Below are 18,163 nucleotides of genomic sequence, written 5' to 3'. Positions count from 1 at the left end.
AAAGAAAACCCAACAAAAAACAAAACAAAAACACAATAACATCATGAATATAAGTTTAAATTGAATAAACCAACCCCTGAAACACGTAAAGTTGAGTATATGCTGTGAGAATATATTGCCTTCACCCTTAATGATATGATTATATGATAACAGCATTAAAATGACATAATCTCAACAGTTGGATCCATAATGTTTAAAACTTTTGCTACTTTTGCTGCTGCATTCACGCATGAAGTGTGATGTTGTTAGCTCAGTTTGAAAGTGCTCTTTACATATTTTTTTTTTCAACACTGGAATGCATCTACTTGGAAAATAATTTGTATTTATCAATATGTAATAAATCCATAAACGAACCACAGCAGATTTATCTTGCTTCTTGCTACTGTGGTGAATGTATTATGTTATTATGTTTCAAACATATTCTACTTGTAATTAAAAACAGTGCGAGTGTTACAGTGGGTGTTTTAATCAGTTTTTGTATTCAGCTATTTGAGATTACTGTTTTGATCCTGCGCTTCAATTGTCATGATGCCAAAAAATAAGAAAATGGAGTGCAGGCTGAAAATAGCTGAAATTATCCTTTAAAAATCCATGGACTATTAAAAGTTGTGAGTACTCAATTAAGCCTGGAAGAGCAGAAAAACTGTATATATGTGAAAATATAATGACAGCGATATGTGTAGGAAAGATCATTGTTTTCATTTTCAGACTTCTCAGACTGCTCATGATTTAGCCTACTTATTTTTATACTCATGTTGTTTTGATTCAAATTTTGGCCTTCCTTTGTCCAGCTTCTGAACTTTCTGCTCTGGAGCTGTCCCCTTTGCCTTCACTGTTGTTCAACCTGCTGTTGTTCAGCAGGCTCAGCTTCATCTTCACCTCCATCCTCTGGCTGCAAACATCATACAAACGTGTTAGCATCAACCAGAGCTGTGTAGATTGAACAGAATTAGAGTCATGAACACAACTTGACTTTACTGAAAGACATATTGGGTTGCTGTAAATCCCCATCCAAAGTCGGGATGCGCAAGGAATTGTAGGCTCCAGACAAAACGCATCACTGCCCCTTTCCCACCCCTATTCTGCTGTATCTACTTTAGTGCAGCAGGCAGTTGCCATTCTTTTAATGCCAATTATTTATTTTTTGCAAGTGACATTGTGCCAGTACTGTATGGAGACATAATGCAATACAAGTCAGACAAGACAAATAACAAATATCATTTTGTACTATAACATGCAAGTTGTAGCACTGGCTTATTTGGATGCAAGAGATTCCTGAATGTCTTTTTCTTGCCTTTCAGAGTTCCTGTACTATGCACATATTGTATTTACATACAGTGTTTTATGGCTCCTTATGTGGTCAATCAGCAGTCAAGAAATTATAGAAAAGGAAACAGGATATGATGGAAACATTTTTTTGAAAGAGTTTTTGAGTATTCTGTTAATAGGTTAAATTGTTCTAATATATTTTGTCAAAGACTTGTTTTACCATACTCTTAAGCCATATTTCAAATTAAACACTAGGCTTTATAGTATGTAGATGTTTGGATGGCTGAACTGGGGATGCTGAGGCTGAGGATATTGCACAGGACCCTCAACCAGAAGGATCTAAAAGAAACCTCCTTTCCTGCTACCAACAGCACTTCTGGTCAATTTGAGAATTTAATATATTTTAGCATCTATTACCTGAAGTAATGGGAAATTTCTGGCGCACCACTGATTAAATATCTCCTTGGCTCTCTCCAGGCTCGCATCATCAGGCTCACCCTTCCAGTAGACCCTGAGGAACGTCTCATTAAAATCCGCTGGGAGGAGCTTGGACACCTGACAGGAGAGACAGCAACATAACATCCATTTTAAGGCATACACTGAAGACTAAAGTGAGGAAAAAGAGCATTAAAACTACCAATCAGAGGCAGTGACAAACAGCGAAAAGACACGTTGGACAAGTATCTGCATTCATTCATGCATGTGCATGCACAGGCCTCAGTGTGGGTGAGTGAAAGTGAAAAAAATAATAAATAAATAAATAATAATAATATATAATATTTTATGGCAGTTTTAGGAGGAATCCTATAACAATTCTAGAGTAACTTTTCTAACATTTAGTATATGAAAAATCCTTTTTTTTTTTTTTAATTTAAAATATAGTGGCATCATGCACGAAACTGGCATTTAAAGGGTTAAAATTCTGAATGAACATTTGGTAGTTATGACCAAGACTGATGTTAAGTAAAATATGAGCTCAGTAAAGTGAAAAATATTAAAATGTGACATTAATATCACAGTTATAGAAGGAGGACTTTGTCCTCTAAATTCAGATTCAGACTCAGATTCAGAGAGTTTTACTGTATGTCGTAACAGAAAATTTTCTTCAACGTGGCTCAGCATATAAAACAGTAGACAATACACTGACTAGAAACAGTCATGCAAAGCACACAGAGGGAATGTTCTTCTTGGATAATAGGACTTTATATCAGCGGCCTGATGGCAGGAGTTGGAGGGACTTGGGAAGGGGGTGGGTGGGATCCTGTGCAAAGAGGTTGGCTTTCCTTTTAACTGCTTGGGTGTGGAGTGCTGATAATTGATTTTGAGTTTTGCCAGTTATTTTACATGCTTGACTGATGACAAGACAAGACAACAACAACTCCAGAATACGTTTTTTAAAAATCTGGCTCTCCAAAAAAATAAAGACACATCAAAAGACTTAAGACTTAAATCACCCAAAAAGAAATCCATTTTGCATTTAGTGGTTAACATGGCACAAGGGTTAAGTGCAAAAGCGTCAAATGTGTAAATATACTGTATTAATAACTGCAAAGTAGTAGTTGAGTGTTTAATGGGAACAATGAGGACCATCATCACCATATGATTTAAGTATTTGGTTATTGCTTTAGCTCTTACCTGTTCCTTGCTTATCCTTTTTGGTTTGTCAGGGTTCTTCTTGCTGTAGAAATACACGTTATCAATGGGATTCTCACCCTTCATCCCATAATCCAGAGTAACAACCTAAAAGATGATGGGTATAGAGTCTTTTAGCCCCACAGTAGGTCATAGAGGGAAGTGTCTACAAACAAAGTAGATTCAATACATCTGTAATTATATACAGTGAATTACCTGTTACTAGAAATTAGTAAATGGATTTGATAATTGATTAAATACTAACATCGAGTATGAAATCCTGGAGGTGTGTCTGAGTTTTTTTGTCTTCTTCCCACTTGTTTTTGATTTCCCTCATCTTTTCCTGCAGAGAAATAGTCCCATACATACTGGTTATGGTTACAGCTGATTTTTCAGTTTTGCAGGTCTGGCATCTCACACTGCTAATGTAGTTTGCATGCAGGTAATGTTAAGAGATACATACAACATGAGCCAGTTGTGCAGACACATATTTAAATTGGTGCAACCACAAAAATATGTACATGTATAAGCATTTAAAGCTACAACATTTGTTTAGACATCATGTAATGATGTGTGTGAAGACACCATGTTTGTAGATGATGTGTATAAATGTAAACACATAATATTTGATCCAATAAACTATTACAAAAGCTTAATATAAATGGTGATGATATTTGATAAATGTGTAAAACTTGGAAAGCACGTTCATGAGATGATAAACCCTGTCAATCTTGGAGACTTCATAAGGTTTTATCCAGTGTAAATCTCAGGTTTAAATGTACAAAGGCCATTTTCCCACTACTTGCAGTCTCCTGGCTGGCACCCAGCCAGTAGGTCACCAGCGGCAGAGAGCTCAACCAGTGCTGGCTCTACCTACACTATATTACCAAAAGTATTCGCTCACCTGCCTTTACTCATACTATGAACTGAAGTGCCATCCCATTCCTAACCCATAGAGTTCAATATGATGTCGGTCCACCTTTTGCAACTATTACAGCATCAACTCTTCTGGGAAGACTGTCCACAAGGTTGAAGAGAGTGTTTATAGGAATTTTTGACCATTCTTCCAAAAGCGCATTGGTGAGGTCACACACTGATGTTGGTCGAGAAGGCCTGGCTCTCAGTCTCCGCTCTAATTCATCCCAAAGGTGTTCTATCGGGTTCAGGTCAGGACTCTGTGCAGGCCAGTCAAGTTCATCCACACCAGACTCTGTCATCCATGTCTTTATGGACCTTGCTTTGTGCACTGGTGCACAGTCATGTTGGAAGAGGAAGGGGCCCGCTCCAAACTGTTCCCACAAGGTTGGGAGCATGGAATTGTCCAAAATGCTTTGGTATCCTGAAGCATTCAAAGTTCCTTTCACTGGAACTAAGGGGCCAAGCCCAGCTCCTGAAAAACAACCCCACACCATAATTCCTCCTCCACCAAATTTCACAGTCGGCACAATGCAGTCTGAAATGTACCGTTCTCCTGGCAACCTCCAAACCCAGACTCGTCCATCAGATTGCCAGATGGAAAAGCGTGATTCATCACTCCAGAGAACGCGTCTCCACTGCTCTAGAGGCCAGTGGCGGCATGCTTTACACCATTGCATCCGACGCTTTGCATTGCACTTGGTGATGTGTGGTTTGGCTGCAGCTGCTCGGCCATGGAAACCCATTCCATGAAGCTCTCTGCGTACTGTACTTGGGCTAATCTGAAGGTCACATGAAGTTTGTAGCTCTGTAGCAATTGACTGTGCAGAAAGTCGGCGCCCTCTTTGCACTATGCGCTTCAGCATCCGCTGACCCCTCTCCGTCACTTTACGTGGCCTACCACTTCGTGGCTGAGTTGCTGTTGTTCCCAAACGCTTCCATTTTGTTATAATAGAGCTGACAGTTGACTGTGGAATATTTAGGAGCGAGGAAATTTCACGACTGGATTTGTTGCACAGGTGGCATTCTATGACAGTTCCACGCTGGAATTCACTGAGCTCCTGAGAGCGGCCCATTCTTTCACAAATGTCTTGTTTCACAGTCTGCATGCCTCAGTGCTTGATTTTATACACCTGTGGCCAGGCCAAGTGATTAGGACACCTGATTCTGATCATTTGAATGGGTGAGCGAATACTTTTGGTAATATAGTGTATGTTGGCGCTCTAGACAAAATTACTCCCTTGCGCCCTTCCATGCCTGGGCTCAACAGCTAGCTTGACACACAGTAGGTACTAAGTAATTTCATTTAATTTTCCAGTCTACTTTCTTCAGTTATCATTGCTGATTTGTAGTTAGAATAGCTAGTGTTAGTTGACAAATTGTCAATGGGTTGTTGAAAATAGAACTGAGCCAAACAAAATCCATCACTTTGAATCGATTTCTCAGTGTTCAAGTATGACCTCTAAACAATTTTAAAACTGCCAGTCAGCTTAAGGGGTCCGGACCACAACAAAGTTTGAAAACCCCCGCAGCAGCACGCGACACTACTAGGGTCAACGAAAACTGTATAATAATTTTGACATAAGTTCACATAATGTCCTTACACACAGTGTCCTTACACACAAGATGATATATAGATGAATTCTGGTTGCTTTCGACTTTCATACAGAACAGCCATTTCCAGACCAAAAGTACATAACTGAGTGACCACCTTGCTAGGAATCTTGCCCAAACATTTGTAGATCTGTCGATGGACAATCTTGTTGAGGATCTCTTTTGCCCCCTTTAGATTGTCATCAGAGGAGTTGAGTATTTGATCAAACACGCTGTCTACAAGATGGACAGAAATAGAACAGAAGACAGGTCAGATGAAACACACCTAAAACAACAAGAGGCCACATTTCATTAATTTCATACACTCATCCTTAAATATCTCATGAGGGACATCAGGTTTGCAAAACAAATGGCAATCAGGCGTGTTGACTGAGGAAGGTCAGTGTACCAAAATGTTGCTTGAACACTCTAAAAACACTTGGGTTATTTCTTTAACCCAATTCCTGGGTTACTTGTGTTGGGTTACATTTGTGGGTTATTTTTCCAGAGCCATAACCATTTCTTGGGTTATAAGGATTTTATTTTGACCCAATTTGTGGGTTTTTCGAGTTGGGTAATATTTCGGGGTTATTTTTTCTGAGAGTAACCCATTGTTGGGTCAGAGACTTGGGTTTGATTGATTGATTGCTTATTAATTGATTGATTGAATACTTTACGAACAGTTTGCAAAAAAAAAAAAAAAAAAGAGGTACAGTTTCATACAAACGGATGCTAAAATGATAAACCTAAGCACTATGGCTTGTTTCCATTGGGGTCCTGTGTATTAAATTGACCGAAACTTAATTTACATATTTTTTTTTCTTGTCATATTCATGTTTTCTTGTAGGGGAGTATTTTATTGAGTTATAGAAATATATTTTATAATATGAGCTAATAACACACACTATCCAGTGTGTGCACTACAATAACACACACACACACACACACATATCTATATCTATCTATATATATATATATATATATATATATATATATACAGTACAGGCCAAAAGTTTGGACACACCTTCTCATTCAATGCGTTTTCTTTATTTTCATGACTATTTACATTGTAGATTCTCACTGAAGGCATCAAAACTATGAATGAACACATGTGGAGTTATGTACGTAACAAAAAAAGGTGAAATAACTGAAAACATGTTTTATATTCTAGTTTCTTAAAAATAGCCACCCTTTGCTCTGATTACTGCTTTGCACACTCTTGGCATTCTCTCGATGAGCTTCATTCTCCTTAGGCGCCTGTTATTCAGGTGTGCGCCTTTTTTTCAATTAATTACATTATTAGAGTACAGGCAGTGATGATACTGAAAGCATAAAACAGGTCAGACATAACCACTTTGGACAATTCAGCATATTATGAAAGATAATAATTTAGTTTTTATTAAAACTGTCACAGGTGATGCTACTGACCTGTCAGCTTGGTGTAGGAGCTCATGTCATGGATGGTTTCAGAAAGTTTGAGTCCATCAATCTTGATGTGTTCATTTGCCTCTAAAAGGGCCTCTGTGATCCTGGATAATCATGACCAAATATAATGTAGTGTTTGAGAATATTTATCATCATACCACACAATGTTATGGAAAAAGCTTGTAACAAGATATTATATAATAACAGTGCATTTTGCAAAAACTTGTAAAAAAAAAAAAAAAAAAAAAGGAATGCAAAATATAATAATTTTCCTGCATTTTGTAGTAAGTAAGTAACTGGTTATGAAACAGTCTAAATATAATACTGATGCCTCTATATGACCTACATAAGCAAACAAGACCATCAGGGAGAAGACTGACTATTTCTATTCATACCTCGGTCTAGGTGAATACTGTTTTCTGATTGGCCGGCAGGCGTGCATTAAAACTGTGTATTGCACACATAGTTTGGGTTAAGTTTAAGCACCATCTATTTTTTTTTTTTTTTTTTTTTTTTTGCACATTGCTTTTTGCACACTGGCTTGTACTTAGATCTTATTCTTTATTTTTTTTTATCTTTTTTATTTTATTTTTTTTTATTTTATTTAATCTGTAATCTGTGGATACTGCTGAAAAACTGTGAATTTCCTGCGGGATGAATAAAGTATCTATCTATCTATCTATCTATCTAAAGTCATCTGCTATCCAATGTGTAACCATAGCAACACTAAAAAGCACAGCTGTTAAGATCCTAGACCCTGACCATTCAAACCCTAATCTTGACCATTTCAAAATAGGATTAAAACAATACATTAGATTCTAACCAAACTGGCTCTAATCTTAAACATTTCAGAATACAATTAAAGAACACAATGGACCCTAACTATAACCAAACTCAGACCCTTAACAGGTCTCAAGGTTGACGCAAACCAGTCTAAACCAAACCAAGCCTGAACAGTCTTTGCTACTAGGTCTTGATGGACTGGAGTGGCAGAGATGTGGCCCAGTGCCTTTTCCTTGAAAAACTCACCTTACAAGCAGCCCATACTACGGAAATTGGAAGGGTTAGGGTTAGGGTGAGCTTTTTCCAAACTGAGCACACAGGTTTTGTCCCCAGTCCGCCATCATGGCAGTGTTACTGAAATGAACTGAAGTCGTGGCAAAATATCACTCTCATTTATCCTAGTGTGACCTCACTAATCTGATTCGGACCCAGACCCTTTGCTGCTGCAGGTAATCCAATCTCACTCCCCTGCCTTTCCTGTCACACTCTCTACTGTCACTACTGAATAAAACAGTAAAGCCCAAAAAAAAATCTTTAAGAAAAAAAAGAGTCCCCTGCATTATGGAATAACAGCACTTACATGTATGCTATGATGTTGCTCACTCTGTGCTGGCAGGCTATTTTGTGGAGAGAGAACCTTCTGTGGAACATGTCATACAGATTTGCTGCTTCCTGTTGAGGGAATCCACATCTACTTTAGCAACAACAAATACACTGAATGGACTGTGATGTAATGAAAATGAGAGCCACATAGTTAGCACCTTGTCTCTGATGCAGATGTATGTCTGTTCCTTAACCTTACACACCCTGGCAAACATCAGGAGGCGGTGATAGTCAAAGCTCATGGGAATGCCCAGATGATGGCAATCCCTTGAGGATACATTCAGGAATATATGAAGACAAAAAAAATGAAGTCAAACTATCAAAAGGATATGGATCAATGGTCATTTTTCAGAGGCATGAATTGTTTGCCATTCCAGTCAAAGTGACTTATACTAATTGATCAACAAGCCCAACCTGGCGAGGTAGTCCCACTTATCGACATCAATGCCACTGGTTTTGTTGGCCACGATTTCATAGAGGAAAGACTTGTCCTTGCCTCTTCCCTGCTGAAGACAGCATCACAACAGCATCACAAAACATAATCTGGTGAATAATGCAGAATAGCACAGCCCAGGGGCGATTCTAGGATCAGACCTTTAGGGGGGCTCAGCCCCTCATCAGAATGTGACACTCATAGAATGAAATGAATAAATCACTCATTTCATTGGATAATAAATAACACCTTGCTATTTTTCCATTTGTAATATTATTCACAGCAATACTTTTAATTAATTACTAGTAGGTAACATGAGTCTTACACCACTTTTTTAAGACAACAAACACACAATATAAACGTGTTGTGTATCTAGAAATGCAGAAAAACACATGATCAGAATGATCAGGGTAAAGACCATTAAACCAACAAGTTGTACTGTCCAGTATTTTCAATCTGTTGCATCATCACCTCTATGTACCTCAAAGAGTAAAAAAAACTGTTTTTTTCTGCAGGTAATGCAATGAGTTAATGTATGTACGTATGTATGAGATATTAACTCCTACATACACATGCACACATGCACAAACACACACACGCACAATCAGAAAGTTATGAAGTGCTATAGGTCGAACAATCAGCTGTGATGATAAAATGATGACCAAGTACATTTTTGGTTCTGATTCTGGTTCTTGTTTTGGTTCTGGTACATTTTTTCAGCTTTGGCTTGCTGCTCAAAAAGATATTGTTTTCTTGTCTGTATCTACTTCATTCATTTTTGAGAAGACCACCCCTGGTGAACCTCGAGGAAAGACTTGTCCTCGGCTTCTCCCTGCTGAAGACAGCATCACAACGACCTCGAACATAATCTGGTGAATAATGCAGAATAGCACAGCCCAGGGGCGATTCTAGGATCAGACCTCTGACAACAAACTGAAGTCTTCCATCTTTGTCATCTTTTTAGGTGGCAATTTTTCACTTACAGTAATACTGTAATATTGATTTAAAACCATGATGTTTGAGCAATTAACACAAGCAGGCAAACAATCACACCCACAATATAAAAATAAAATTTACTGATGTAAGCTCTATTCTGCGAGGGCACAACTTTAATGCTGCGATGTTGGAATCATTAAATGCCAATGTTTTCAACCATAAATACCTTCAAATATTGCCACCGCTCACTTCATCTCCCAGAACAGAAGCTATAGCTGTTGCCAGCAATTGTGTAGTACAGTATTTACACACTGGTAGTGTGTGGCAATGACTGACTGACATTTTCACTGCGTGGGCGTCCAACTATCAGCTGCTTGATGAATTCAAGGTCCTCATCCGGAACCAGCTTGTACTCCTTCATCTCCTCCTCCAACTTATTAACTTCCACCATGTGATCAAACATCATTATAGAAGCGTCCTCATGCTGCAAGACAAACACACTTATCGATTAATAGAAATGGGCATGCTTATAATTTCAAATCAAAACCAAAATTACGTACAAGTCAAATACCAAACAGAGTAGTTTATCTACAAATTTGCCTAACAATTCTTATTACTGTAAATCATTTAACCTGAACATTTCAATCACTATTTTGTACTCAACTATTATATTTTGTAGTATGGTAACTATCAAAATTTTTTTAATAACTTGCATTTTATAACCTAATTAACCTAACTGATTATAATGGGAATTTTGCTTACTGTTAAGATGTGTTAGGACCAGGTGTTAATGTTGTCATCTGCTTATGTTTTATTATTATTATTATTATTATTATTATCATCATCATTATTATTATTATTATTATTGTTATTATTTAATTCTCAGTAAGCTTTACTGTCAATGACATATGGCCACAGACCAAAGAAATAAAATGGAGATAAATAAAAAATAATCAAAGGAAGAAAAGTGAATAGTTTCTCACCTTCCAGTCGTCATTGTTTGATGGTTGCTGTTCTCGCTGCAAAGCAAACATGCTGATACATTAATAGGAGTTGGCAAACTCACAATTTCAATTTAAAACCAAAATGACCTACTAATGAAATACCAAACAGTATTGTTTAGCTACAAATTTGCTTTGGAACAAAACTGAAAGTGGCTGCGTAGTCTCTGTCCCATGTGCTAGACAGATCTGTGTTCTTCATGACTTTAATGACACCAGGTTTCACATCATGCCTTCTTATCACTGTAAATCATTAGCCTAAACTTTTCAATCACTGTTTTGTCCTCAGCTGTAATGTTTTGTTACATGGAAAATTTCAAAACTGTAATAAAGTTTCTTTGTTAGGCAACAACATCCCAACATTCCCAATTTTTGCTTGAACTAACTGACCGCAGGCAGAGGCTCTGATTGGCAACGAGGACAATAGTTATTTTGTAATACAAACTAATGGCCTATATTCATACGTTTTGTTTGTTTGTTTGTTTGTTTTTTACATTTTTGACTTGCTGCCTTTCAGGCTTGCCACATGAATGAACGTATGACTTATTTTGGAATTGGATTTCCATATCTTAAAGTAAATTAATGAAATATATTGCTTTATTTGACAAGGAAAGTCTTAATTTTGCTTTGTCTTTTTTGAGATATTAGACAAATCATTGTGAGCATGAGAATGGTGTGCAGAAAGAAATATTTAATGCACAATACAAAGGGCACTGACCAAAATCCAATAGACACAAAATGTTTCACCTCGCCTCAGGGAACTAAAATGTAACGCCAACAGCAAATCATGATGGAAATCTAAGATCTCTTTTTAAATGTCGCTGCAAACTGTGATGGCTTGGGCTTGTGCCAGACTCACTTTCCATCTGAGAGTAAATTCTTATGTGACAATGTGTAGCTGCTCAGACAATGACTGTGAGCATGAACTGCAAAAATGAGGCACAAACCGCAGCTGCTAATTATATATGGAAGGGTTCATTTGCAACATATAAGTAATTTGCATACATTTTTATATAATAATTATGTTTTTTTTTAGATATAATTATGTTTTGGTTTTTTTTCAGATATGAACAGTAAGTTGTGGAAATCCTATTCCAAAAGACATCATTTAAGTCTGGTATTATAGGTGATACAAACTCCTTAAAGTATGATCAAATAGCACTAAGTCACATGGTACTCTACTTTGAATATGGGATTCAGTGGCATTTCTTGGAAAGAATATTAACTCCACCAATTTGGAAGCCAGGGAGCTGGAAGGGGTGCAGATGATGAATCCAAAACAAATGTATGTTGTTGTCCATCCTTAAAAACAACTTTGGGTCACTGCTCAAAATGTTGTTTTCTGGTCTATATCCACTCTATTAATTTTGGAAAAGACCTGTCCTGGTGAAGCTCTCATTCTCATGACAGGGTGCAAGTTAACCAGTTTTATGTTGTTTTAGCAACAAATACTACAAAAATAGGGAGGAACCCGAACCATCACTTAAACAACAACAAACCAGTACATTCATTCATCTTCTAAACCACTTATCCTCACTAGGGTCGCGGGGGGGTGCTGGAGCCAATGCCAGTGCTAATAGGGTGAAGGCAAGGAAACACCCTGGACAGGTCGCCAGTCCATCGCAGGGCAGACAGACACTGACATTCACACACACACAGTCATACCTAGGGGCAATTTATCTCCAATTCACCTAACCTGAATGCCTTTGGATGGTGGGAGGACACCCACGCAGACATGGGGAGAACATGCAAACTCCACACAGAAAGGTCCTTGGGTGGGAATCGAATCCAGGACCTTCTCACTGTGAAGCGACAGTGCTAACCACTGCACCACCATGCCGCCCACAAACCAGTACAAACACCACAAATGAAATTGTCAGGGAGGACAAGAAACAAAATTCTCCAAAACTCAAAAATAATAGGGAAAAACTGAGGAAATCTTGAGGACAGCAGGGAGAGGGGGGCTGTCCCTAGCTGGTCAGGTGTGCAGAAGGTGCAAACTAAGTTGGCAAAAAAACGGATGATACATCCTCATCGATTTAAGCTATAGATCTTAAAAACTCTGTGTGGATCAATTAAAATACATTCAAAGCTGGATTTTTCTGTATGGGTCCAGTTTTTTTTTTTTTTTTTTTTTTTTTAATTTTGCGCTTTGCAGCCTATCATCCTGTTCTCATTCCCAGGTCATCAAATACCAACGCTTTGTCATGCCTCTGTGAGTCTGATACCGACGCTAAAGGCACCCTTCAGTGATATTGATGCAAAAGACACCCCTTTGAGGCCGAGGGTGACCTTTGGTCCTGGGGGGTGGTGACGCAGTATAAAGAGCAAGAAGGTTAGCGTAGGGATGTGATCACAGTCGATGGCGGCTGTAGAAGCCACAGGGCCCTCAATGCACGACACCTGAGTTTGATCCTTCACTTCACACACAAAGCACATGACCGAGACTTTGTCCTGTTTCTGTATTGGTGCCTAAACCTGATCATGTGACACTAACGTGATAAAAGTGAGCATGCCCAGTGTGTCTCATACTGAGGCTGAATCAGAGGCAGAAGGAGCATGACAAAACATCTGTATTTAATGACTTGGGAATGAGAATGCATCGGAAAGCCCTGTTATTATTATTTGTTTTTATTATATAATAACATAGTCTGGTGAATAATGCAGAATAGCATAGCCCAGGGCCACTTCTAGGATTAGCCCCTTAGGGGGGCTGAGCCCCTCATCAGAATGTGACATACATACAATAATGAAATGAATAAATCACTCATTTCATTGGATCAGCACAAAATGCTGAACAAGTACATTCTTTTTGGCTCTAATTCTGGTTGTGGTACAATTTTTGTGGTTCTGGTACATTTTTTCAGCTTTCTAGGATCGGACCTCTGACAACAAACTGCTCCATCTTTGTCATCTTTTTAGGTGGCAAATTTTACCTACAGTAATAACATTGATTTAAAAACATGATGTTTGAGCAATTAACACAAGCAAGCAAATAATCACACCCGTACAATAAAAATAAAATTAACTGATGTTAACCCCCCCACCCCGCCCCACTCCTCTTCACTTCACACACACACATGACCGAGACTGTGAGCATGCCCAGTGGGTCTCATACTGAGGCTGAATCAGAGGCAGAAGGAGCATGACAAAACATCGGTATTTGACGACCTGTGAATGAGACCCATATAGAAAACCTAACTGATTATAAGGGGAACGCCCTGTTATTACTTTTTTATTATTACTGTGGGAATGTATTAGGACAAGGTGTTAATAACTGCAAGGTGCAATAACTTTTGATCTGTGCCCGTTCTTTTTATTCTATTATGTATATATTTTTTAGTGCTATTTATTTATTGTTTGTAATATCTTCTTTTAACCATGCAGAGGTGAAGACCCCAAATTTCGTTGTGCAACTTGTACAATAACAATAAAAACGCAATTTGATTAATGTTGTCACCTGCTAATGTTTTTTTTTTATATAAACTTTTATTTCTGCGTTAGGGTTACTCTCAATGACATGACTACAGAAACAAAATGGAAATAAATAAAAAAAATTACCAAAGAAATAAAAAGAAGGGGGAGTAGTTTCTCACCTTCTTTACTTCAGGAATGAATCTTCCATCGAACAAATGAGAAAAAGGCCCATGTCCTGAATACAGAGGGATACTTAGGAGTTACTGATTTGATTGTGTGTAGTCATGTTTATACCTCATCAGAGTTTATATAAAATCCAAACATTGAACCAAGAGTTTCACTTTGACTTTCATTTTTACTCACAAATATCCTACATCCAGCTACAAACAGACAAAAAATGTTAAATGTGAGAATGGCAGTGTGTGTTTATTAGCTCACCAAGGTCATGGCAGAGACCAGCGATCTGCACACAAAGGATGTCTTCATCAGTGATGCCAAGCTTTTGCTGCCGGTCTCTCAGAGCTTGTAGAAACTGTCCTGCTAGGTGCGCCACTCTGCGTCAACACATACACAACAGAAAAACCTGTTGAACAGCCAACCCCTATGATCATCCTGCTGCCTGGAACTAACGTAAAAGCTTTTGATAAATCAGACACGGAAAACTATATCTGCTCTTGACAGACGGAGCTATGAAGACATAACTATGCCAAAACCAGATGCAGTTTAAGATGATGCCCTCTGGGTGCTGTTTTACAGTTCCTGACCTAAAAAGAGTGAACGAACCAGTGGCATCATTTATCCCAGCTGCATCTAGATTGTATCATTTGACATGAAATGTTGTGCCATCGTTTGTGTGTGTAAGAACTTTGTATTGTTTTCATTTTTTTTTAAACTGCAGCTTTATTGTTGATATTATGTGTTTATAATGTGCTTTATTATCATTTCTACCCCATCCCCTGTCTGCAAACCAAATGTCTTGAATCATATATAGATATATTTTAATTTACTGGACAGGTCTGTACTGAGCAGAACATTCATGTTGCACACTATGGTCCACATACATATTAGTCTGAAAGCATGCACAAACATACCCAATGGAGTGTTCAAAACGGTTGTGGGATGCTCCAGGGTAGACATAGTAGACTGGACCCAGCTGCTTGATGTTTCGTAGTCTTTGAAACTGGGGAGTGTCAATGAATTTGACAAGGAGAGGGTGTATCTCCATGTGCCCATGGATGGGATCATTAAAGACCTGGAAGAAAACAGAACAACGGACACCTGTGATTATAAAAATAATTTGATTTGATGATTTGAAAAGTCTACATGTCTTCTGGTATATTGAGATGCTGGTGGGAAGCTCTGACGTCTGGAGTTTCAAAGTTGCCTGCCAAACAGTTTTGTATTCATATTATATCATATATTTAGTTTTCAAACCCAGAAGATAAACATTCAGACCACTGGAAACTCTGTCCACACAAAGAAGACACTCAAAGAACAAATGTTAGCCAGTAGCCTAGTCCAGTCATTTTATGAAAAAACCTAGGACAAATTGCAAGAGAAGCAAACTCAACTGATTTTGTATCCTCAGTATGTCCTGAGTGAGGGAAAAAAAGTCCCAAGGAATCCCATTGATGGAAAGTTTTGAAAATCACCTATTTATGACCACATATATGATATTACCAAAAACACACAGGGGAAAGGGGTTCAAAATTTTACTTTCAGATATCACTATAAAAATTCATAAGTTGATGACACACACAAAGACAAGAAAAAAGTCAATTACAAGTTCTTTGAATTATTCTGTAGCCCCTCAGAGTCAGAAGCAAGATCCAGCACCAAGCACCAGCCATGAGCCCACAAGTCCAGAGTGGGCAGGTAGGATTGCTCATTGAGTGAATATTATTAGAATTAATATAATGAAGAGTATGGTGTAGACCTGCTCTATATGAAAAGTGTCCTGAGATGCTAGATGATTCAGCACTACATTAATGAAACTGACCTGAATTAATCAGAAGGCTTTGTAAAAAGGGGAGATTTGTCCTGAGAATTATGACAATTTTTAAAATGTGATTTGGTGTCAGAAGCAGAGCCAGCCAGTAGTGATGAGGGGGTTGCTCCTGTCAGTATGGAAGGAACAGGTGAGCTGTTGTAACAGAGTGTGTGAACAAGCAAGAATTAGTTCCAATATAACCACTTCCTACGCCCAAACGACAGTAGTGACCCGTTATATTTTTTATCATTAAAAGTAAGATAGTAAATACACAAGGCCCACATTTTTAAGGTTTGGATATCTGTGAACACTTATTTGAACAGAATATAGATTCTAATATTGTTGAAAAGGATGTGCTGTAAAGAATAATGTTGGAGATGCGCACTCATGTTGAAATAAATCTAATGTGTTGTAAAGAATAATGTTGGAGATGTGCACTCATGTTGAAATAAATCTACATTGTGAAGCAACCCTTACTTGCACTGAATTGGAAATATTTTAGAAAAATACACTGAATTACAAGGCTTTACAGAACAGTGCGCTATTGTAGACTATAATTATATGATTTTAATAATAATAGGTCGTGATCTAAAGTGGGCCGGTCTGAGGCATGAAACTCCAGGGCTGAAAATGAGTCCCACTCCGGCCCTGATTTGAAGGTAGTTTTATCACCTGAGGATGAGGAAAAATGAAAATGGAGTACATAATACAAAATCAAATGAAAGTATTGCATGTTTTGGAAAGCTGTAGTAATGTAAAATATGTGTGCAGTGTAGCAATCAGAGTAAAATATATATATATATATATATATATATATATATATATATATATTTTTTTTTTTTTTTTTGCTGAAGGAAGCCAGCAAAAATAGCCTCTCTTAATTACACAGCCTTGAAAATTTGATCTTTTAATGTGCATGTTACCTTCTTTGGCTCTTGGCTGTCCATGTCAATTGAAGAAAGGAGAGTTTGTTTGGTGTCGCGCCCTCACAGCTGATCAGGGCAGATATGCACTTAAAGTAGGAACCCAGGAGTTTGTGAGTTTTATTTCTCCTAGAAATGGGCGGGTCGATTCCCTATCACTTCCTCCAGGCGCGGTGCAGGAGGGTGGCTTCTGATGATTAAATAAAATAGGATATGTATTTTAAAAGTGTTGAAGATCCAACTCATGTATTATTATTATTATTATTATTACCACCACTACTACTACTACTACTACTACTACTACTACTACTACATTGGGAACCTAAAACTCAACTTGTTCAGCTTTGTTGCTTAAAATGTATGCACATTGAATTTAATCTTTGAAACACCCACTTAGGCCTTTGCTTAAAATGTATGCACATTGAATTTAATCTTTGAAACACCCACTTAGGCCTGTGCATGTGGTGTATTGTAGAATCTCAGAAACATTTACGCCGTGGCCTTTTCAGCCCATTTGATATTTTTTGTGATAGACCTAATAAACGTGCTTGATAGGAAGGTCTGTGTCCTGGCTATGAAAAGACAAAGAAAATTTATAAGTTTGTTTGTGCGTATTGTTTAATCTATACCCTTCAATGAATAAAAGCCTTGACGTGCAAAGATGGCATTTAATAAAGGTGTGACAAACACCAGCTGTCTGATCAGAAAGGATGCCTGTGTGAGGGATGGGAAGTTCTGGCTGCCTTTCATACCAAGCTGGCCCAAGCTATCTCACAAAGTACCTCACACCACATCAGTAATAAGCACTTGACAGGTACAGCAACAAAAACACAACAACCATGATCAATGGCACCGATACCACGTCCACAGTAATTTGATTACCAGCAGTACTGCACGTATGGAAGTCTGATTAAGCTCGACACGATTGCAACTGCATTTACCAGGACTTCACGCCAGATATGCCATTTGTTTGGTGGTCGAGGCTAAACGAATTAAGCAACGAATGCTTAATCTAACCTGGCGATCACTGTGATAGATGCAACTGTATTGTCTTATCCTTAAGTGTAACAGCTGGTCTAGTTGTTAGTTGAAACGGACCTATTGGCATTACTGGGCAGGCATCCCACAGACTACACTCAGTCTGCTTGTGAAATTTAATCAAAACAAGCATGTTCTTTCTAACGCTGGTGCCCCACTGGACCTGCTGATGGTGCCAGTGGGAAGGTCATGGAGTCACCCAAAT

At 38.1% G+C, this 18,163-nt stretch overlaps 1 protein-coding gene across 1 annotated transcript; it reads right to left on the bottom strand.

Moving 5' to 3' along the window:
* Positions 1-1,773: 1,773 nt before the first annotated feature.
* Positions 1,774-16,944, bottom strand: LOC115362589 (deoxynucleoside triphosphate triphosphohydrolase SAMHD1-like; the record flags this gene model as incomplete). Its single annotated transcript, XM_030056562.1, has 14 exons — positions 16,921-16,944; positions 15,099-15,259; positions 14,446-14,561; positions 14,187-14,242; positions 10,573-10,608; positions 9,900-10,073; positions 8,635-8,723; positions 8,379-8,487; positions 8,198-8,289; positions 6,838-6,938; positions 5,528-5,646; positions 3,167-3,244; positions 2,905-3,009; positions 1,774-1,824 (listed from the first exon to the last, which is right to left on the bottom strand). Coding segments are annotated over exons 1-14 (1,311 nt in total), but the record flags the coding sequence as incomplete, so codon positions are not given.
* Between the last annotated feature and the right edge of the window lie 1,219 nt (positions 16,945-18,163).

The sequence above is a fragment of the Myripristis murdjan genome, chromosome 7, assembly GCF_902150065.1.
Source record: "Myripristis murdjan chromosome 7, fMyrMur1.1, whole genome shotgun sequence".
Classification (NCBI taxonomy): Eukaryota; Metazoa; Chordata; class Actinopteri; order Holocentriformes; family Holocentridae; genus Myripristis; species Myripristis murdjan.
This window is presented reverse-complemented; position numbering and strand designations above follow the sequence as displayed.